The sequence below is a fragment of the Paramisgurnus dabryanus genome, chromosome 10 (assembly GCF_030506205.2).
Source record: "Paramisgurnus dabryanus chromosome 10, PD_genome_1.1, whole genome shotgun sequence".
Taxonomy (NCBI): Eukaryota; Metazoa; Chordata; class Actinopteri; order Cypriniformes; family Cobitidae; genus Paramisgurnus; species Paramisgurnus dabryanus.
Window position 1 is genome coordinate 3368938 of NC_133346.1, and position 22943 is coordinate 3391880.

Sequence of the window (22943 nt, forward strand, 5' to 3'; positions counted from 1 at the left end):
TAAAATTGAACTCTGTTTACCCCTGGCACTTTGTTTTTATGTTCACAGTTACGATAAAAATAAATAAATAATCGATTTTATAATAAAGGTTTTGTTATTTTTCTGGATGTAGTAGAGTTTCAACCTCCGGGAAAAAGAAAAGGTCAAGTTTTGACCTTTATCGTTTCGGCTTCTTTGACCTTACCAACATGTCTTTCGCGCTGTCATTTTTACGTGTCATCGGAGGAAACCATTTTCACTGCGTCATTTCCTGAAAATGAGGGTGAGGTCACGTGACGGGTCTTCGGCGCTCTCCTTCTCCGACTACATTTGATTTAAAAAAATAATTATACACCACGATTAATATGGACGGGTTTCTATGGTTTTTGAATGATGGTCGCAGGCTGGCTCTCGGTCGGTGCTCCACGCCTCGCTATCGTCTTCCGGACGGGAAAAAATCTGGACGCAAAATCGGCTGTTTTTCAAGCTGCAGCATCACGTGACCTGCACGCGTCTCGGGCAAAGATGGCGCCGAGCGGTTAGAAAACAAGCAGCGCGAGCAGCGGCGACATTCTGCACATCGCCGCGACGGTTGGGATCCCGAAGAACCGAGCGGAGTACGTTTTCAACTCATCGGACATTAGCTGTCAAACACAGATTTTGGTCTCCTTTCTACCAGGATTACAATGTTAGCATATATAGGGTCCTCATGACAAGTAATATTAAGTTTTATTGCGTTTCGCTACGGGGACTGGCTAGAGCAGTGTGTTAACGCGTTTGGCAGCTAACCTAGAGAGCCGTTAGCGCACTTTTGACAAAGTCACTGACTGGGATGATTCACGTTAATAACATTAAATGGGTCGTTCTCTGCTTGACAACTTCTATCGAATATATTTTAACTCGTTTATAGTCCATTTAAACAGTGTTGCGACCCCCGTTTGGCATGAAACGGGTCGTGAGGGAAATTAGCTAGCAACCAGCGTTGCCAAGACTGAGGGGCTGTTGTCACCACATGCAGCATTACACTGCACAATTTTGAGGAACGAGGGTTTATTAGGCTGCAGTTTAATATTTTTATCCATTAGAGTGTTTATTTAATCGGCGATACTGTTGTTGGGAAAGGACTGAATGTTTTAGACTAAAGTACAGCTCTCCTGATGATAGCACGTTTAAGTTACTGTACAAGGTGTCTGATGTTGTGCCATCAGATTACATTACAGATTATTTGCGCTGTTTAGTTCACATCAGTGATCGTTAAAACGTGTTTTTTTGGTTTTATTTAGACGTTAAAATTGAATGACATTAACAACCAGCAGCAACGTCAGACCAGGAAGTATATAGTTGGATCAGTTTTGGCAAACACGTGTGGAGTTGATGTGGTGAGCACGAGCTGTTTGCAGCAATAGCACACTAGTTGTTATTATTATTAACTTACCAAATAAAATAATGAATTTGTTATTGTCTAAATTCGTAAAAACATTCGTATAACGTATTTTTTTTTATAAACGAAGAAGGCCTAAACGGCATCCAGCTCTATATTTAACTGGTCTTGACACTGTTGTGGTAGAAGTTATTTGTGCTTGAGGTTCAATTTGCTGAATTTTGTTTTTTTTAATCATTCAAGCTTATAAAATATATAGTTTGTAACTTTAGAGCTAACTTTTTGGTTAGGTTAGCAGAAGTGTTACACTTGTATCTTCTGTCTTTCTTTCAGACAATGGATCCTGGACAGGATTTGCTTCTAGCTGCTCTTAGTGAAAGTGGAATATGTCCTAATGACTTTTTTGAGGTTGATCCTCAGGATGTTATACCAACCCCTTCCTCGCAACAGGTAAATACCATCCCGCATGAATATTGTCATACACTAGTGTTGACCGTGAATGCTTATGATGTGTTTACATTAGTACTTCGAATCTGAATACACTCCACATCTTTTTAAATGAGCACATGAGATGACTGATATTTGTTTGTCTTTATAGTCTTTGTCAATAAATGCTCTTGGCATTGGTCTTGGTAATGAAGCACCTGGAGTTCCACCATCACCTACAGTCACAATCAGGGTAAGTTTACATGTTTATTAAACGGGTCCGGACTAAACCTTAATGCCTTTTTTATTTAGACAGCTTCAGAATAGATTTACACTTGTTTAACTCTTTCCCCATCATCATTTTTAAAAAAGGTTGCCAGCCAGCCCCAGCATTTTTTATTGTGATTTTCACAAAAGTTTAAAGGTGCAGTGTGTAATTTTTTGAAGGATCTCTTGACAGAAATGCAAAGTAATATACACAACTATATTATCAGGGATGTATAAAGACCTTACATAATGAACCGTTATGTGATTATTACCTTAGAATGAGACGTTTTTATCTACATACACAAAGGGTCCCCTTACATGGAAAGTGCCATTTTGTGCAGCCATGTTTCTACAGAAGCCCTTAACTCTTTCGCCGCCATTGACGAGATATCTCGTCAATCAAGAGAAAACGCTTCCCTGCCAATGACGAGTATATTTATATATTTAAAGTAGAACATTTTCTGGAAGGCATTAAACTTTTGTGAAAATCATGAAAAATGTTGACTGGCAACTGTTTTAAAAAACGTTGGTGGCGAAAGAGTTAACGGACAAACTTTTTTTACTAAGTTGTCTCTGGTGGTGGCTACCGTAGCTTCTCTGTGTTTTAAAAGCGAGGGGTGAGCAGTGGACTGAGCCGTTGGTTGCAATTCGCACCATCATCACTAATTTACACACTGCACCTTTGATACCTTCCAGAAAACATTTTTCTTTAGATATATAACATTACATACAGTATATCAACTGAAAGAACATTCCCAGTCCTTTAAAAAAATCCTAACTTCATTTGTTCTCTTTTTATCACCTCTCAAATAGGCTTCATGCCCAGCTGCACTACTTCCTGAACTTCAGCCGGCTCCTTGTTTTCTGTCTGCCATTATTGGTCAAACTGATTAATCCAGGTGTTCCTGACCTCAGTTGTCACAACAATAATCAGACACACCTGGATTAATCAATTTGTCCAATAATGGCAGACAGGAAACAAGGAGCTGGCTGAAGTTCAGGAAGTAGTGCAGCTGGGGATATTAGGTTTCTTCAAAAATACAAAGAGAACTTTTAATAGAGATCATATTTAGAGCGATCTACAAAACATTCACGTAGTTTGTACTGTTTGCCCTAAGGTGTTGCTTCTAGGTTTTATAAGTTGGGTAAGAGCGCCACCTGATGAATAATAGTGGAAATACGGCATTTTTTAGTTGTAGGGGTTAAAGGCGCAATATACAAAAATCTCTAACAAACTGCCTTAAATGTTTTGTTCAAATGTGCACTTGCATTATCCCAAATGTTTTATAAGACAATGTTAAAAGTTAGAGAATTAACCAGTGCTCCAACCCTGTTTGTATGGTTTATTTTCAGTGGTATCATGTCCAGGTTTTCCTCCGTTTCTGCCTTTGGTGTGTTCAACTTTGTTGCACTTCACAGACCGATTGGCGTGTGACATTAAAGTATCACAAGAGCAATACAAAAGCAGAACTGTTGCATCACTCTCATGATACAGGGTTCCCACGGGTCCTTGAAATCCTTGAAAGTTTGTGAATCTGGGGGGAAATTTCAAGGCCCTGGGAAGTTTTTGAAAATATACATACATAGATACAGGTCATTGAAAGTGCTTGAATCTATTTTATGCAAGAAGTTTTCTGGAAAATAGTCCATATTATTTCCTGTGTAGTGTAGGATAATATCATAAAAATTCTAGACTTTTTAAGCACATGTGCAAAAATTTTCGCTTTAAATGCTTATATCTACTGTATGCGAATTGTTGTGTTTGACACATAAAAACATTTCGGGTTACGTATGTAACTGTTGTTCCCTGAGAAGGGAACGAGACGCTGCGTGTCCCTTGCCATACTTCCTGCGTCCCTGTAACGCCATCTATGGCAATATTTTAGATAGCGATATACTTCCTGGCTCCTGCGTCACCCTGTCTTTGGCGTTAAGCCTCACTATTGGTTGAATTTGATAAACACATTCAGACGCACTTACTCCTGGATGCGTCCCCAAAGTGTCACCGCAGTGACGCAGCGTGAGTTCCCTCAAAAGGGAATTGTAACAATGTATCTTAAAAGATAACACAATGTAACCTTGCTCTCACTTGAAATGTGTCCCCACATTTAGTCCTTGAATTTGACGGTATTAGACCTGGAAAGTCCTTGAAAGGTCCTTGAATTTGAAGTTAAAGCAACACCGTAGAGTTTTTTTTTACCTTAAAATAACGTTTCCAAAAAGTTTCAGTCCTTCATCCACTCGAAACAGGGTGAACGGCACTTTCACATTCGCTTTGCAGCCCTCTATCGGCCAAAACCGCACTAAAGAAGTTTCCAACCATCGGGTCGCGGTCCTGTAGTTCGAGGGAAAACTACAAAAACTTGCTTTACGGCATGAAAATAAATCATGCAAACATGCAATGCCTTTGTCATCCGCCAATCAATGTGTGCAGACTCCAACTCCCCTCGTTCCACACTCTTTCACAGCGTCATCAAGCTACACCGTTGTTGATGTTTAGCGACCTCTAGTGGTGAAAAAACACATTGTGCCTTTAGAAACTAGTTTAATGATTTGCTGTCTGTGATTTGTTACAGGAGAAGCCTCAGCCCTCAACCACTACCTTTGTCTTAAATCAACTGAATCAGTTGCCATCACTGGGAACCATCGTAGTGACCAAACCGTCAGCCGGGACCGCTTCCAGGCAGACTATCACAGTAACCAAGGTGGTACACACAAGCCATGCAGCCCAGCTGAGCTCATCCTCTTCTTCCAGCATTTGCGCTCCAAGCAATGATCAGATCAGGTTGAAGGACCTTCTCAGACCCGGCAGCCTGAAGACGAGCAGCAGCCTTGGAGAACTTATGAAGTTGAAGCCTCCGCCCGACATAGCTCAGCCCGTTGCTACGGCAACAGCCACAGGCACAAGTGAGTGCTGGCAAACGTGTTGGACCTCGAGCTATTGTAGATGTTTGTTGTTTGTAAGGGTCTGTCGATGAAGCTGTCGGCTTTATAGCACTAGATTTTACTGGCCTCCATTTCGTTTTTGCTGGTTTCATATTTGAGGTAAAGCAAGACCTGATTGTATTTTTTACTGTTTAGTTCATGCATTTATGAGTTTGTGTTAACACAGTTTTCAGGATTTATCTCTGGGACATTTAAGGTTTATCGGAGACTGTGTGGATGTAATCTGTTTTTTTTTTTTAATATCAGTGCTCTTCCTTTCAGAAATTATTCTGGTCTCCACAAAGATGATGAACAAATCAGGTATGGGTAGGGTTTTAATGGAGCTCACGTGCACTAGAGTCTGATGTTTCGCAGGTGCTCACGATGTGGGACGTGTCTGCTGTGTGTTTGTCATCGGATTTTATCCTAACCGTTTCTTATCTTTCTGTTTTTTAGCCGAATTAAACAACGGCCTGAAGAAAGAGGTGTCGGGCAAAGATGTAGCAAGAATCTGGGTCAACGATGACATGAAAATGCGGAGCTTCTCACCTGTGAATGTAAATTTGTAATAATTTTCAAAAAACATTAAGTATTCGTGATCGCTAAGCACAAATTTCACCCCTTTGTTGATGTTTGATTTTTTTAGAAACTATCAGGAATGAAGGAGGAAGAAGAACCAGAAGAGGAGGAAGAAGAAGAGTTGGGTCATGCCGAGACGTATGCTGAGTACATGCCAATGAAACGTATGTATAATAATAGATTATCTGTACTTATGGCTAATTTATTGTTATATACTGACTGTATGTGAGATGCACACTTTTCTTCAAAGTTAGTTGGTGGATTAAAAATGTGTTTGCTTACATGGTTTGTTAAAGTTGCTCTTGTGTCATTTCTCAGTGAGGATTGGTCTGCGACACCCTGATTCTGTCGTAGAGACCAGCTCGCTCTCCAGCGTCAACCCACCAGATGTTTGGTACAGACTTTCCATACCAGAAGAGACCATAGACAGGGGCTGGTTATCTGCCCTTCAGCTTGAGGCCATCACTTACGCTGCCCAGGTTTGTTTTCGACATTTAAAGTGCATTAGTCATTTCTGTTGTGTATGACATTTTGAGCACAAGGTTATTCCAGACTTGAAAATATATGCTTTACTTTATAAAAAGTTTTTAATCAAGTAATCTTTTTAAGTCTTTTTTATTATATAATTAGACTTTATTTTTGCCGTGAATATAGCCTTAGAAGCTGGCATGGCGTTTAAAAGAAAAGAAAAAATATATGCTTATGTCAAACTCATGGTGCATTCATACCGAATGCAAATGAAGCATTAATCGTGAGTGATTCACTTGTTAAGTCAATGCAAAGATGCGACATTGTTGCCACCTCATTCGTGCAAATTGAGTTTTTCGGGCTGTTTGACTCTGATTCACGCGAAAATTGGAACCTTGGCAGATATTAGCGCCACATCAGGAGCTTTCTCTAGTATTGACGTGATTACGACGTAGCAAGCTGAGGCACAAATACAAAACAACAATGGAGGACAAAATCATCGTCGCTGTACGACACATCTTTGTACTTTTATAGAAACAGGATTAAAAAGGATCTTGCTTGGAAAAAAGTGTATGTGAAGGTCAGACAATCTGGTAAATTGCAAAAAACAAATGATGCGAGTTTCACGTGAGAATGAAGTGAATTAACGCAAAATGTTCAAGCGTCCAATGACGCGAGAATAGAGCTATTTATTCATTTTATTCGCGTCTGGTGTGAACGCGCGCACAGTTTAGAAGTAACTGCGAACATAAGAGTTGTTTTAAAGGTGCAGTGTGTAGATTTTAGCGGCATCTAGTGGTGAGGTGGCGAATTGCACCCCTCCCTTTCGAATCACATAGAGAAGCTACGGTAGCCATCACAGGACAAACATGTCATCGTGGTAAACACGCTCCGTATAACAGTTTGTCCGTTTAGGGCTACTGTAGTAACATGATGCCGCAAAATGGCGGCTTCCGTGTAAGGGGGCCCGAGGTGTATGTAGATAAAAACAGCTCATTTTAAGGTAATAATAACAATACAGTTCATTATGTAAGGTCTTTATACACCACTGAAAACATAGTTATTTATATTATATTGCATTGCTGTCAAAAGATCCTTCTAAAATGTACACACTGTCCCTTGAATCAAAAATATAATTACACTGTAACAGAACTGACTGTTTTATTTTAAGTTCTGTCTCTCATTCTTGTTTTTATTTTATACAGCAACACGAGACATTCCTACCAAATGGAGACCGAGCGGCTTATCTGATTGGAGATGGTGCCGGAGTCGGAAAGGGTCGAACCATTGCTGGCATCATATATGAAAACTATCTTCTTGGCAGGAAAAGATCCCTCTGGTAAATATATATATTATTTTTCATGCAGAAATTTGGTGTATGCCATTTATAGCATTACTAATGCATTTGTTCCCCGCTCGTTCTTTGCAGGTTTAGTGTCTCGAATGACTTAAAATATGACGCAGAGAGGGATTTGAGAGACATCGGAGCAAAGAACATTCAGGTCCATTCGTTAAACAAGGTACTTTACTTCCTGCTTATCCAAAAATGCTCATTGTTGTCACTTCAGTGGTAAGTTTATTCACCTCATCCCTTTTTCAGTTCAAATATGGAAAGATCTCTTCAAAACACAATGGCAGTGTGAAGAAAGGCGTGATCTTTGCCACATACTCGTCTCTGATTGGAGAGAGTCAGTCTGGGGGAAAGTACAAGACGAGATTCAAACAGCTACTGCATTGGTGTGGAGATGACTTTGATGGTGTTGTATCCTTTAACCGCAGGAGAGTTCATGCATGGGCACTTTGTTTTAAAATATTTACTGTATTGGTATTAGTGATAGAAAACCGTGATAATCACAATGTCATTAACTCTTTCCCCGCCATTGACGAGATATCTCGACAATTAAGAGAAACCGCTTCCCTGCCAATGACGAGATTTTCCGTCTTTCCGCAATACCGCTATTATCCGCAACTTTTTAAACCCGGAAGTATTGCCCTATGGCAAGCCGCTGCATGTCCGTGTATGTTTTAAAGATCGCTCTGAATGGGATCTCTATGAAAAGTCCGTCACAAATATGGAATATCTCTGCTTTTTGCTCTAAATATGGTGTTTTTGCAAAAACCTACCCATATTCAAAAGCTGATTGCAAAAGAACCACTAAAGGTAGGATGAAATGTTTTTTTTTGTTTGAAAGCAGAGGGTCTGTTCTTTCATTTGGTATATTGTATGTTTATATATTTAAAGAAGAACATTTTCTGGAAGGCATTAAACTTTGGTGAAAATCATGAAAAACGTTGGCGCTGGCTGGCAACTTTTTTTTTTAACGCTGGCGGTGAAAAAGTTAAACTAGTTTGACACTCTTTCCTTATCTTTTAACTTGAGTACAACTGCCCACTCTTTTGTTTTTAGTTCCTGTAAAACCTCAACAGTCTCATCTGTAAAACTCTCATCTAAAATCTAACATCACTTTGCGTAGGCCCCGCCCACAACTGTTCAAAGACCACAGTTCGGTCATAATTTCTATTTTAAATATTCTTTACATAATTCATCAACGCACGTTAATGAGCAATGAAGTAAAGGGATTATTTTATTAATAACCGTGTATATTTTTGTTATAGATAACCGTAAATGAAAAGAAAAGCAGCAGCAGCTCATTTGCATTTAAAGAGACACACACACATTTTTTTTCAACAGGATATAATAAATCATCTATAGGGTATTTGGACCTAACACTTCACAGGCACGTTCTTTGTACACCTTAGACGAATTTTACATGTTGAAAAATTGCCATATTAGGTGACCTTTAATGTGTATTATTGCTCAAAATAAATAAAAATGGTTGAATTCGTACATTAATTCAGTAAAAATGTTTATTTCTTGCTCTTTAATGTTAAACATTTCAAACTCGCTTTGCTTTAAAGATCTCTTTTTAGCCATTGCAGATTAAATGCATAATTAAATATAAATCAAATACTTAGAGATGTGAAAGTAAACAGTAGAGATGTGTTCGTTCTCAAAGCTCAGCTGTAACTATGGTGACTGATTTCCTTGACTGCATGATTCAGATCATATTTGATGAATGTCACAAAGCCAAAAATGTTTGCCCTATTGGGTCATCCAAACCCACAAAGACCGGGCTGGCAGTCCTAGAGCTACAGAACAAGCTGCCGAAAGCTAGGGTTGTGTATGCCAGCGCCACAGGTACGTGTTGTTTTTAATCTTGTATAAACCTGGGATTTAGTGTATTACTACATGTTTTGTGCCTGTTATTTATATAGGAGCATCTGAACCTCGAAACATGGCCTACATGAATCGACTTGGTATCTGGGGTGAAGGAACTCCATTTAAGGAATTTACTAATTTTATCCAAGCTGTTGAGAGAAGGTGAGTTAATAACAGATGATGGCGTTCGTCTTGTGCATTCATACATCCGTGACCTTGCTTATTATATTCATGCATCCTCCGAATAGTGAGTGTAATCCTGTTATGCTGGCTTTATTTTAGAGGTGTTGGTGCCATGGAGATTGTTGCCATGGATATGAAGCTGAGAGGAATGTACATCGCTCGACAGCTGAGCTTCACAGGTGTGACGTTTAAAATCGAAGAAGTTCCTTTGACGAACGACTACATCAAAATGTACAACAAATCGGTCCGCTTGGTGCGTATGATATAACTAACATCAGTGTCTTCTCAAAGTGGCTATGAAACACTTTTATAATGCGTGATTAAGTGGCATAAGTGGTCGCAAAGTGCTGATCGTAAAGTAATTTACCTTGCAAAATTGCAGTGGGTGAGTGCCAGGGAGAAGTTCCAGCAAGCCGCAAACCTGATGGATGCCGAACAACGGATGAAGAAGTCGATGTGGGGTCAATTCTGGTCTGCTCACCAGAGGTTCTTCAAGTACCTGTGCATTGCTTCTAAGGTTCGAAGAGTGGTGCAGTTGGCACGTGAGGAGGTGAAAAACGGAAAGGTTAGTTTGGACTTACTTTAAAACTTATGGAGAGAAAGATTCACTGTATTTGGTTGTAATAAACTTTGTCGTTCTGTGTAGTGTGTGGTGATTGGTCTTCAATCAACTGGAGAGGCTCGAACCCTTGAAGCATTGGAGGAGGGCGGAGGCGAGCTTAATGACTTCGTCTCCACTGCAAAGTAAGCGTGTCTCAATTTTTCATTTATCAGCAGAGTAATTTAAATAAATATGGTTAACTGATCTGGTTTCTGTTTGTGTTATGATGAAGGGGTGTGCTGCAGTCCCTGGTGGAGAAGCATTTCCCTGCTCCAGACAGACAGAAGCTCTTTAGTTTGTTGGGTATAGACCTGTCTGCAAAGAAAACGCCATCACCTTTGGAAACCATCACTGAGCAGAAAGGAAAAAAGCGCAAAGGTATTGTAATAACACAAGGTATGAGAGGTTGTAGTGTATTTTGAATATACACAAGGCTGAAAGGTTCCTGTTAACTATGTGATCTTGGTCCACAAAACCAGCCTTAAAAGGACACTCCACTTTTTTTGAAACTAGGCTCATTTTTCAGCTCCCATAGAGTTAAACATTTGATTCTTACCGTTTTGGAATCCATTCAGCTGATCACCGGGTCTGGCGCTAGCACCTTTAGCATAGCTTAGCATAATCCATTTAATCTGATTAGACCATTAGCATCGCGCCTAAAAAAAGTTCAAGTTTGTGAATCTGAGAAAATTCAAGGGCCTGGGAAGTTTTTGAAAATAAACATGCATAGATATACAATACAGGTCATTAAAAGTGCTTGAATCTGTTTTATGCAATAAGTTTTGTGGAAAAAAATCCATATTATTCCCGTTTAGTGTAGGATAATATCGTAAAAATTCTAGACTTTATGCACACGTGGTAAACTGTTCGCTTTAAATGCTTATATTTCTTCTGTATCCGAATGTTGATTCATACCAAAATGATTTTTTGCATAGTTGTGTTTGACACATGAAAACGTTTCTGGTTATGTATGTAACTGTTGTTCCCTGAGAAGGGAACGAGCCGCTGCGTCTTCCTTACCATACTTCCTGTGTCCCTGTGACCGCGTCTTTGGCAATATTTCAGATAGCGATATACTTCCTGGCTCTCGTGTCACCCTGTCTTTGTCGTTAAGCCTCGCCATTGGTTGAATTTTTATATATATTTTGGTGTCCCCAAAGTGTCACCACTTTGTCCTTGATTATTACCCCAGAAAGAAAGTGTAGTTCCTAGCCATATCGTCCTAGAAAATCGCAACTTTAAATTTTTTGTCGGTCTTCGTACATGATGTAACTACAGAAGAGTCAAGTTTTAAATAGGAAAAATATCAAAATTCTTTGGTTATTTTTTGGCCCGATGCTAATGGTCTAATCAGATTCAATTGATTATGCTAAGCTATGCTAAAAATGGTACTGCCAGTTAATTGATTCCATAACGGTAAACGTCAAAGGTTTTAAGGAAAATGCCACAGTTTTTTTTATATTTAACTACTTGGACAAATTAATACATCCCTATCTTTTTTTAATGCATGCACTTGTAATCTTTGTACAGCGCCTCGTGAATGTGTTAGCCTCGCCCATTCATTCCTTAGGATTTAAACAGGGATGAATTAAGAAGCCACCAAACACTTCCATGTTTTTCCTGTTTAAAGAGTGTTACATAAGTAGTTACACGAGTAAGTATGGTGGCACAAAATAAAACTTTTGTTTGGAGCCATAGGAATGAATGGGGCTAGGCTAAATGCTAACACATTCACGAGGCGCTGTACAAAGATTAAGTGCATGCATTGAAAAAAGATAGGTATGTATTAATTTATCTAAGTTGAGGTACATAGTAAAATATTGAAAAACGGTGGTGTTTTCATTTAACTCTAGGAGAGCTGGAAAATTAGCATATTTTCAATAAAGTGGAGTGTGCCTTTAAGATATATACATCATATAAAAGCTTAAATAAATAAGCTTTCCATTGAAGGAAAATTTTGAATCTGAGGGTGCAATAAAATCTAAATATTGAGAAAATCACCTTTAAAGTTGTCCAAATGAAGTTCTTAACAACACTAAGGTAAACATTTTTTATAAATAAATCAAATACAAGGTATAAACATTACTAATGATAAAAACTTTTTTAAAATATTTTTATGGTAGGAGATATACAAAATATCTTCATGGAACATGATCTTTACTTAATATCCTATAGATTTTTGGCATAAATAATAATTTTGACCCATACAATGTATTGTTGGCTATTGCTACAAAAATACCCCTGTCACTTATGACTTGTGTTTTGAGGTCCAGGGTCACACATTCTCTTACATGATAACCCCCAGCGATTTGCAGGACATGAAAACCTCTATGGAGTATCAAAAATTGTTCCTTATATTTAGAAATGGGGTTTGTAGATGTTTAAGGAAATGAAACCAATAATAGGCATTAGTCAAATTGAAAATGAAGGCATCAAAGAAAGAGTTTCGCTCTGACCGCCTGGGGGTTTACATGTTTTCAGGTACAGAAACAAAGAAGGAAGTGAAGAAAGCCCGTAAATCTGGACGTTTGTCGGGTGCCAGCTCGGATGAGAGCAACTCTGACGATTCAGACAAAGATGGCGACAGTGACGACAGCTTCAAATCGGCCAGCTCAGGAGAAGATGAGGATGACTTCAATCCCTTTAAGGATGATTCCAGTGAAGACGATGAAGATGGTAAGATTTTAGATGCAAATTCGCATATTACTAAGCTATATAAAATACTTATTATCTGTTAACTCGACAGATCCTTGGCTCATCAGAAAAGACACCAAAAAGAGCAAAGAGAAGAGAAACAAGAAGAAGAAAAAGAGCATTGATCCAGACTCCATTCAGAGTGCCTTGTTAGCATCTGGACTGGGAACGACCAGGCCCACTTTTACGGCACCTGCTATGAAACCTTCAAACAACATCGTTCCTGTTGGTATGTTATCTGTGAGCTAAACTATGTAGGCCATTTGCAGATCTCAAACAAAACAAATTGTTTATATGTAATTGTGTGGTCAAATTTTCTTACTCAAAGCTGGTTTAGAGTAAAAACACAGGCTTTGTGTTTTGCAACACTGAATTGGGAACTTCCTAAACTGACTGTGAATGATTTCTAATCGCTGATTCCAAATCTGCCACAGCCAAAACTGAGCCAGAGGAGAGCAGCTGTATGACCAGTCAAGATGCTGTCGAGGATGCCCAGAAAATGAAGAGGGACCTGCTGGAACAACTGGAGCGACTGGCTCAGGATCTGCCACCCAACACGCTCGATGAGCTGATCGATGAGCTCGGAGGTCCCGACAATGTCGCAGAGGTAACAAATGACTTCAGGTCAATAATCGTGCTTAGGATTACTTCACTTACATAAGAACATCCAAGATGTTTATTTCTGTCTTTGTTCAGTCGAGAAGAAATAGTTTTTTGTTTTTTTTTGAGGAAAAAATTCCAGGATTTTTCTCTATATAGTTGTCTGAAGGTTTAAATTGCAGTTTCAATCAAGCTTCATAGAGCTCAAACAATCCCAAACGAGGCATTAAGGGTCTTATCTAGCGAAATGATCATCATGTTTACCAAATGTGTACCTTTAACCACAACTTCTTGTCTTGCACTATCCCTGGGATACCTTACGTGTTATGTCATCACATCGAAAGGTCACACATGACGTATGCAATTTGCACACGTATGGACCTTTTAAACAATAAACTTACACAAAGATGTTAATTAATATCATTCCAAATACAACAACATCTGACCGCTCCTCTTTCTCCACACTTGTAAACACTGGAGGGTGATTCTCACGAATTTTTTTTGCACATATAAGATTAAGGTCTGAACTAACTATAACCATTATTTTTAGAGGATTTATTATTTAAATTTTTTAGATAATCATTATCAAAAATTATCATTACCGCAACATGATATAACATTAAATATATGCATTTACAAACTCATGTTTCGGTAATGAGAACTTACAAAGTTGTCTAGGTACTATGACAAACAAAATTTCAACTTTTATCTGGAGAGGAAAATAACTGCGTACCTGGTAGCCATCTTGAGTGTCACAGTCAAAATGTTGAAAATGTTAGTTCATTAAGGGCTTAAACAATGATTAAAAATTGTTGCGGAGGATGAGAAAATTGGTCTTGGACACATTTATATTCCTTATTATTGTCTCTACATTAATCAATGATCACTAATATCACATGTTTCTTTACTGTAAATGTTAATAGTATAACATGCACTGAAGCTTTTTATTTTTAGATTTTTTAATTATAAATATTTCCATGTCAAAGAACCCAAATCCAGTCATGGACACGTTGCGGTAATGAAAATTTTCCCCTTAAATGTGGTTTGTATGATGTCATTTGAAATCATGTGCAAAATAGTACATGAAGAGATGTTTGTAACTGTATGCTTCTTATTTTGATACTCTTACTTTGCATTTACTTTTTTATCAAAATGTTTCACAACACCTCATTAGTCTAATTTCACGAGAATCACCCTGGAGTGGTTGTTTCGCATACGGCATGCATGACCTTTCAACATGATTACGTAATACATATGGACGCACATCCCAGGGTTAGTACAAGAAGAGAAGTTGTGGTTAAAAGTTAAAAAATTTTTGGTGAAAATGACGGACCCTTATGCCTCATTTGGGATTGTTCAGAGCACTTTGAAACTGCAATTTGGACTTTCAATTTGGAAAGTTTGAGGAAAACATTCCTATAAAGTCGACTTGAATTGAGCCCAACAGTCCACTATATAGGAATGTTTTCGTCAAACTTCATTTCTTTTCGACTGATAAAAGCAAGATATAAACATCTTGGATAACATGGGGGGGTTAATTTTTTTATGGAAGTGGAGAAATCCTTTAATTTGATAAAATAATGCAACTTTAAAAACGCACATCTTGTGTAATGCAGATGACTGGACGCAAAGGCAGGGTAGTCAGCAACGACGATGGCAGCATTTCCTACGAATCCCGATCCGAACTCGACGTTCCCGTTGAAATCCTGAACCTCACGGAGAAGCAGAGATTTATGGATGGAGAAAAGGTTTGTTGCTTATGTTGTCTAAACTTGATAGAGGATTGAGGAAGCAGTGCAACGTCTGTAACTTGCAAGCTGCTTTGGATAAAAGCGTTTGTCAAATGCACAAATGAACTTTTCTGTCTTTATAGAACATTGCAATCATCTCTGAGGCGGCCAGCTCCGGTATTTCCCTTCAAGCCGACCGGCGAGTGAAAAACCAAAGGAGGAGGGTACACATGACCTTAGAGCTGCCCTGGAGTGCTGACAGAGCAATTCAGCAGTTTGGTAAGTTGATAAAATTGCAATAAAATTACTTTGTCTACTGAAAGATTTGAGTTGTCAGTCGAGTGACTTTGGATCGTGTGCAAACAGGTCGAACGCACAGATCAAACCAGGTCACTGCTCCCGAATACGTGTTCCTCATCTCTGAACTGGCAGGGGAACAAAGATTTGCCTCTATTGTTGCCAAACGTCTGGAAAGCCTGGTGAGTCACTCGTGAATGAAGTACGTCTCGACGGCAAACCAACAAAGCTTGTTTTTAACGTTACAGCTTCATTGTCTTTCTCAAACAGGGCGCTCTTACTCACGGTGACAGAAGAGCCACAGAGACGAGAGACCTCAGCCGATTTAACTTTGATAATAAAGTAAGGACTGTTTGTAGAGAAAGAGTTCATATTTTTATTTGTTAGATCATCTGACACCTGTTTTTGTTTTACAGTACGGCAGAAACGCTCTTGAAATAGTCATGAAGTCTATCGTCAATTTGGATTCTCCTTTAGTGTCTCCGCCGTCTGACTTTGATGGTGATTTCTTTAAAGGTACTGTCATGATTATAGACATGCACGGGATAAAATGATTAAAATAATAAAATTTTATAACTTTGCAATTTTTTTTTGCAGAAATCCGGCAAGGTTTAATCGGTGTGGGTCTCATAAATGTAGAGGATAGATCTGGTGTTCTCTCACTGGATAAAGGTAACATTTAAAAACTTTTTACAAGCATAGATGCCACCATCAGACACAGATAATGGTGTCATTTCTGATCATATACGTTTGCTTGCTTTCGTAAAGATTACAACAACATTGGGAAGTTCTTGAACCGGATTCTCGGTATGGAGGTCCAGCAGCAGAACGCCCTCTTTCAGTATTTCTCAGACACACTCAGCGCTGTTATACAGAATGCTAAAAAGAACGGCAGATACGACATGGGTATTTTAGGTAAGAAGGTGCTTTAAACATGCATGAAATCTTCACAATTCTGGAAAAAATGAGAATCGCTTTAGTTTCAAAATCATAATTTTCCCACGATTCTGAATGCCACCTAAACAAAATAATGATTTACTAGAGATTATGACAATTTTTTTTTTGCAGCAATCGCTTTAAAATGTGTAATTGCTTTGAATAATTTTTAATAAATCTGAAAAATTCAATGACGTCCGCGCTATTCTCCGAGATGTTTTATCAACTGGCTAGTTATCCTCCAGACAGTGATGGTCCGGACTAGGGATGCTAAACAATTAATCGCGATTAATCGTTAGCAGAATAAAAGTTTTTGTTTACATCATATATGTGTGTGAACTGTGTATAATAAATTCGTATAAATAAATGTACACACATGCATGTATGTGTTTTAGAAATGGTTACATGTGTATATACATGTGTATATTTATGTATAATTTATATTATCTATAAATATAAATACTTAATATATACATTTTTTTTTCTTAAAATTATACATGAATGTGTTCATATTTATATATATACACATATTTATTATACACAGTTTACACACATATGTGATGTAAACAAAAACTTTTATTCTGCTAACGATTAATCGCGATTAATTGTTTAGCATCCCTAGTCCGGACCACGTTTTTCTCACTTTGGCCGTTTGGCGCACGTCCCCACTCGCGGTGTGAAGCGTGTACACGCTATTCTTCGAGATGCAGGACGGCCTTTTGTGCAGCAAATTTTTCTTTTTTTTTGACGACCTAGTTAAGGCGGTAGGGTTTCCAAGCTTAGGCGGGCCGCCCGAACTGAAATGTGCTGCGGGAAACCCTGCTTTTTTATCCCCATTAAACATGCTGTTTTGATTCCCTTGTTAATGTGACATCACACTGATAAAGCCCCGTCTACAGCCACTGACTCCCTGGTTAATTTTACCCAAAATGTATTTGTTAGCATATTGTAGTGTTAATGCGGCTAAAGATACTGTTCTCTCAGAAATCAGATCCATTTAACCGAAAGGGCTCGCTGTCTATTGGTAAGGGGCGTAAGGAGCTGTAGCTCATTTACATTTAAAGGTACACACATGAAAACACTTTTTGGAACATTTTGGACATGCTATAATAAACGATCTGTGGGGTATTTTGAGCGGAAACCTTAGACACACCTGAGACTTATATTACATTTTGTAAAAATGGGCCTTTTAAACACATATTATTAGATATTTCACACTAGCTATGCTTTGTTTCCAATTTTTTGTGTTATTGCAGATTTGGGCTCAGGAGATGAGAAAGTGAAGAAAGCCGATGCTAAAAAATTCTTGACACCAGGATATTCTACTTCAGGACATGTGGAGCTCTATACAGTACGTAGAGAGTATATCATCTTGTACTCATCTAGTGTTTACTATTTATAATACTCGTGTATAAGTCCGAATAGTTAGGTTTTGGTTAATAAAGGTTTATTGTGTGTGTTCAGGTCAGTGTTGAGAGGGGAATGTCATGGGAGGACGCCACTCATGTCTGGGCCGATCAGAATGGACCAGATGATGGATTCTATGTACAGGTGACTTCTCATTCTTAGACTGCTTGACTGAGTAATAAACTTAGTTATTTAATACTAAATAATTGTCTCTGGTTCATCTCAAGGTGCGAAATAACAAGAAAGTTGCCATCCTGATAAAAGAAGTCAACCCCAGAAAGAGACTCTTCATGGTGTACCGACCAAATACAGGCAAACAAGTGAAACTGGAGATGTATGCAGACATTAAGAAAAGAAGTAAAAAGGTATTTCAGTTATATTTGATGTGATATTGAAAGTTTTTCTGTACCTCAGTTGATAGAGAAGGTCATTGCCAGTGCTAATATTGTGCAGATTTAATCCCTGGGAACAGTTACTGATGAAATGCACTGAAAATTGCCAAGTACATAAACGTGTAGTTTAAGGTTTAAAATGCAGGGTTCCCACAGGTCCTTGAAATCCTTTAAAGTTTGTGAATCTGGGAAAAATATTCAAGGCCCTGGGAAGTTTTAAAAATATACATATATAGATACAGGTCATTGAAAGTGCTTGAATCTATTTTCTGCAAGAAGTTTTCTGGAAAAAAATCCATATTATTCCCTGTGTAGTGTAGGATAATATCATAAAAATTCTAGACTTTTTTGTGCTTAACTGTTCGCTTTAAATGCTTATATTTTCTGTATGCGAATGTTGATTCATACCAAAATGCTTTTTTGCACAGTTGTGTTTGACACATGAAAACGTCTCGGGTTACGTATGTAACTGTTGTTCCTTGAGAAGGGAACGAGACGCTGCGTCTCCCTTGCCATACTTCCTGCGTCCCTGTAACGCCGTCTTTGACAATATTTTAGATAGCGATATACTTCCTGGCTCCCGCGTCACCCTGTCTTTGTCGTTAAGCCTCACCATTGGTTGAATTTGATATACACATTCAGACGCACTTACCCCTGGAGGCGTCCCCAAAGTGTCACTGCAGTGACGCAGCGCGAGTTCCCTCGAAAGGGAACTGTAATGATGTATCTTAAAAGGTAACACGATGTAACCTTGCTCTCACTTGGAATGTATCCCCACATTAAGTCCTTGAATTTGAAGTTAACTAAGGTGTGGGAACCCTGAAAATGTACTTTTCCCATCTGCCAGTGATTAAGGAATAACTTAGCAACCATACATTAATATTTTTCATAAGTTCTTTTAATACTTTGTCAGTGTAGCGGCGTTTACATTAACTCTTTCCACACCAACATTTTATTTGTATTTTTTTTTTAAGTTGCCAGCCAGCGCTGACATTTTTTATGAAAAGTGCCTTATAAAGCAAACGGAGCAGCCGATTCCCAAATCACTCTCACAGTATTTTAATGTCATGCGCCCTTGTCCTGTCCTTAAATCGAACCGTGCCATATTTAAAGAATGATCATGTGACTTTTACGCACGTCAGGTGAACTGTAAATGTTTTCATTGCAGTTTTGAGATATTTCTTGTTCGAATGCCTTAACACCTCACTCGAGCGTAAAAACTCATGGGAATTTATACGAAATTGGCATGTTTGCTTTGGGTGCATTTTTAATTGCTCAATTTTGAAAGGTAACGCAGCTAGTAACAGGAAACATTTACCCATTTATATATTTGTGTCCTGTTTCTTATTCATTGCCAACGCCTTCATCTCTAAACAGGTTCTGTCAGATGATGCCAAGCAGCACTGGATCGATCAGTATAACTCTTCAGCTGACATCTGCTCCCATGCGTACTGGTAGGTGCTTGTCTTCGATATCATAAACCGATCTTAAAGCACAAAGCTTTACTTTGGTTTGTGCATCATATGATCCACATGCTTGAACCGGTGGATGTTTTTTGAACAGGCGAGGGAACTGCAAGAAGGCCTCTATTGGGCTCCAGTGTGAGATCGGGCTGCGCTGCAGGACTTACTTCGTCCTGTGCGGTTCTGTGCTAAGCGTGTGGACCAAAGTCGAGGGCGTATTGGCTTCGGTCAGCGGCGCCAATGTGAAGATGCAGATTGTACGCTTGAGAACAGAGGACGGGCAGAGGATTGTGGGTAAGTTGACACTGCAGTCGTTTGGTTGCTTGATGTAATGAAATAAGCATCTAGTGTTATTAAACAGGTCTGTATGTCCCGCTCAGGTCTGATCATTCCTGCAAACTGCGTGTCTCCCCTCATCAACATCCTGTCGTCGTCGGATCAGTCGCAGCAGCTGGCGGTACAACAGCAACAGATGTGGCAGCAGCTGCACCCGCAGAGCATCAGCCACGGCGTCAGCACGTAACGCGACCACCTCGCCCCTTACAGCGAGTCGGCCGGCCACCATTCCTCTTCCTCGCTGCCGGTAAGCCGAGAGGAAGACGGTGCTCGTCCTATTTAGTATTTCAGGGTTCGTGTCCAAAGAGAACTCATTGCCGAAGGAGCTTGCTGGACTAGCGAATCGGAGGTCTGAGCGTTAAGCACGAGGAGGCCGCATCGAAAGGCCGTAAAAAGGTCCTTTTTACTGAAACATCATCGCCCGTGCTTTCCATTGAGGACATACTTGGGCTCTCAAATTCATAAGAGGGCTGTAAATTCACCTACACTATGTACACAGGACAGAGCTCAGGGTTTTACTCGCAATCATACCTTTCACTTTCTGTTCAACGCCTGATGCACAACGTCCAAACCGTTCACCTTCATCTCCCTTTAGCCTTTAAAGCCGTGCAGCACGTCTTGGGCATGGCATTGCTTGTTTACCACTTAATACGGTACCTTGTTCAAGACCGGACGCAGTGTAATCTCGACCCAGACTTTATTTGCGAACCGAGGCATTGCATGGTTTGAAAAACCATTTGGATTTTGTTTAGTTGTGGAAAGCGATGTTCGTATGAGGTCGACAGTTTTTTCAGTTTTGAGTTAATTCAGGTAATAAGGGTGTGCGTAACATTTTTTTTGTTTTGAAAGTGTCACCTGCAATGTTTTCTACAGCGATCGGCTTTGCTCATTTTTTTGGGTGAGGCATTTTCTATTTCTTGGTTTTAATAATTTACTATCGCTTAAAACGATTGGTGGACGACGAGGACATCCGAATAGTACTTTATCCCAAATCTCATTTTTGCTGTAAATGTTGGAGTTTGACACATGCTCTCTCTGATGTATCTCAGTGTATAGTTGCATATCTGAAATGTCAAATGTTTTGCTGAATTCTAGACGTTACGGCACTCTGAAGACAATGTCATTTTCATCCTTGCACGAGTTGCACTACTGATGAGTCTGTACATGGCGTATGAAAAATTGAACTGACTGCAAGATCTCTACCTCTTGCATATGACCAATAAATCTTGTGATTTACCTCTTTTTCAACATGTCTTTTTTTCTGGCACTTAAAGGATGGTTTGGATGTATTAAATGTTGACATTTTATTGTTTCAGTGTGGTATGGGAACCATACAATATAGGTCTTAATATAAACTTGGTACATCAGTTGTTCATAGACATTCATATTCCAAGCAAGCAATATTGTGTTTAAAAGACGTTAATAGCCATGCAAACACAGGACAGACGTCTGGGCTAAAAAAAGACAAAATTTGGGCTGTCAGTAGCTGGGTTTTCATTACCCTTTAATTGTGCAATTAAAACTGCGAATTGAAAATACGGCCAATGAAAATGTACGTGTTTCCATATGCTGTATTTGAAGAGTTTCGTTGCAAAAGGAGAACAAATCCGTTTTTAACATTTTTGTCAAAACATGTTTATTATAGGTTATATTATTATTTTGTTTAATGGTGCTACTTGGCTGTATTTAAGTTATGAAGGTTTAAATCCAAACAAACCAACTGCAGTTGAAGTGATATTAATTGGAATGCACATCCAAAAAACAAAATAAAAGTTATCTCCTTTTGCAACGAAACTCTTCATTTTCAGTTTTTAATGTCAATTTGCGCAATTTAAAGGGTAATGCACTGGGGAAAAAATACGCTGGATTTACAAAAAAAAAAATATATAGTGCATAATTTTTGCACCCACTTTTTAAAGTAAGTTTTACATGAAATTTTAAGCAATTGCAATTTTTTTAAGTAAGCTTTACATGGAATTTTAAGCAGTTTAAGCTCAATTTTTTTTAAGGCATTGCTTAAAATTCCATGTGAAACTTGCTTAAAAAAGAGGGACGCAAAAATGATGCATTATTTTTTTTTGTAAATTTTTTTACACTGTGGAAACACAGCTACTGACAATTTAATAGCCATCTAACTATAGATGAGAGAAAATAAATAAAACCAAACCAATCCGCTTGTAATCACTGTTGACTTTGTGAGATGTCTGATATTCCATCATGTAAGCAAATATTTAGGCAAAAACGCAATGTGACCAAATTCAAGTTTGTTTTGGCTAGAAGTGGGTTACTCATGTGACCCTGGACCGCAAAACCAGTCATAAGTTGCATGGGTATATTTGTAGCAATAGCCAACAATACATTGTATGGGTCAAATTGATAGATTTTGTTTAATGCCAATAACATTAGGATATTAAATAAAGAGTATGCTCCATTAAAATATTTTGTATATTTCCTACTGTAAATATATCAAATATAGGAATATCTGTTGCTAAGGACTTCATTTGTACAACTTTAAAGGCAATTTTCTCTAATTTTTTGCACCCTCAAATTGTAGCTCGGCCAAATATTGTCCTATCCTTACAAATCATACATCAATGGAAAGCTTATTTATTTAGAAATCTAAATATAAAAAATTAACCCTTATGATTGGTTTTGTGGTCACATATCAGGTCTATGGTTAACATAGACCAGGGGTGCCCAAACTTTTCCTACCAATGGCCAAACATCAAACCTGGCTGAGGGCCGTGGGCCGACGTTGCTGTGTTAAAAATTAAATTTTAAATTAAAATTGCCCTGATTCTCATTTATAATTTTCTAATATTTGTAAAAAGAAAACATTACTCTGTTTATGCATAACTAATGCAGTTTTATTTTCAAAGGCAACTCATTTTGCCAATAATTTTTTTTGTCTGTGTGCCACTGCCTCGACCTCCATTATTAGCCTATAGTACCAAAGTTCGTTGAGTTTCGTGATCCAGGGCTCCAGACTGCATTTTGCCACCAAAATTTGAGCGTGTGCCACTGAATTTTACATCCAGTTGCACATGTGCAACCAGTAA

The 22943-nt window shown here is 38.6% G+C and overlaps 1 protein-coding gene across 5 annotated transcripts; it reads left to right on the top strand.

Moving 5' to 3' along the window:
- The first annotated feature begins 245 nt into the window (after positions 1-245).
- On the top strand, positions 246-21128 carry sbno1 (strawberry notch homolog 1 (Drosophila)). 5 transcript variants are annotated; one of them, XM_065262705.2, is made up of 33 exons: positions 246-667; positions 1694-1810; positions 1959-2039; positions 4630-4960; positions 5261-5299; positions 5435-5535; positions 5625-5721; positions 5876-6036; positions 7231-7364; positions 7455-7545; positions 7626-7787; positions 9089-9224; positions 9302-9407; positions 9528-9681; positions 9811-9993; positions 10075-10172; positions 10262-10407; positions 12511-12705; positions 12776-12952; positions 13158-13330; positions 14940-15071; positions 15197-15332; positions 15420-15532; positions 15621-15692; positions 15767-15866; positions 15948-16022; positions 16119-16265; positions 17543-17637; positions 17751-17837; positions 17921-18058; positions 19463-19539; positions 19649-19842; positions 19929-21128. In XM_065262705.2, exons 2-33 carry the CDS (start codon positions 1697-1699, stop codon positions 20069-20071), a joined length of 4188 nt encoding a protein of 1395 aa, XP_065118777.1. In that variant the 5' UTR covers positions 246-667; positions 1694-1696; the 3' UTR covers positions 20072-21128. The 5 variants fall into 5 exon arrangements, with proteins under 5 accessions (XP_065118777.1, XP_065118766.1, XP_065118803.1 ...); XM_065262694.2 differs by having other exon boundaries at positions 246-596; XM_065262713.1 differs by lacking the exon at positions 246-667 and adding an exon at positions 677-695.
- Positions 21129-22943: the final 1815 nt, after the last annotated feature.

What these genes read in the sequence shown, in the direction of transcription:
- sbno1 (XM_065262705.2), top strand. Translation starts at nt 1,697, where the DNA reads ATGGATCCTGGACAGGATTTGCTTCTAGCTGCTCTTAGTGAAAGTGGA. An exon ending in CAACCCCTTCCTCGCAACAG is followed by an intron (nt 1,811 to 1,958) that starts GTAAATACCATC and finishes TTGTCTTTATAG; the next exon opens with TCTTTGTCAATAAATGCTCT. An exon ending in ATCCAAGCTGTTGAGAGAAG is followed by an intron (nt 9,408 to 9,527) that starts GTGAGTTAATAA and finishes GCTTTATTTTAG; the next exon opens with AGGTGTTGGTGCCATGGAGA.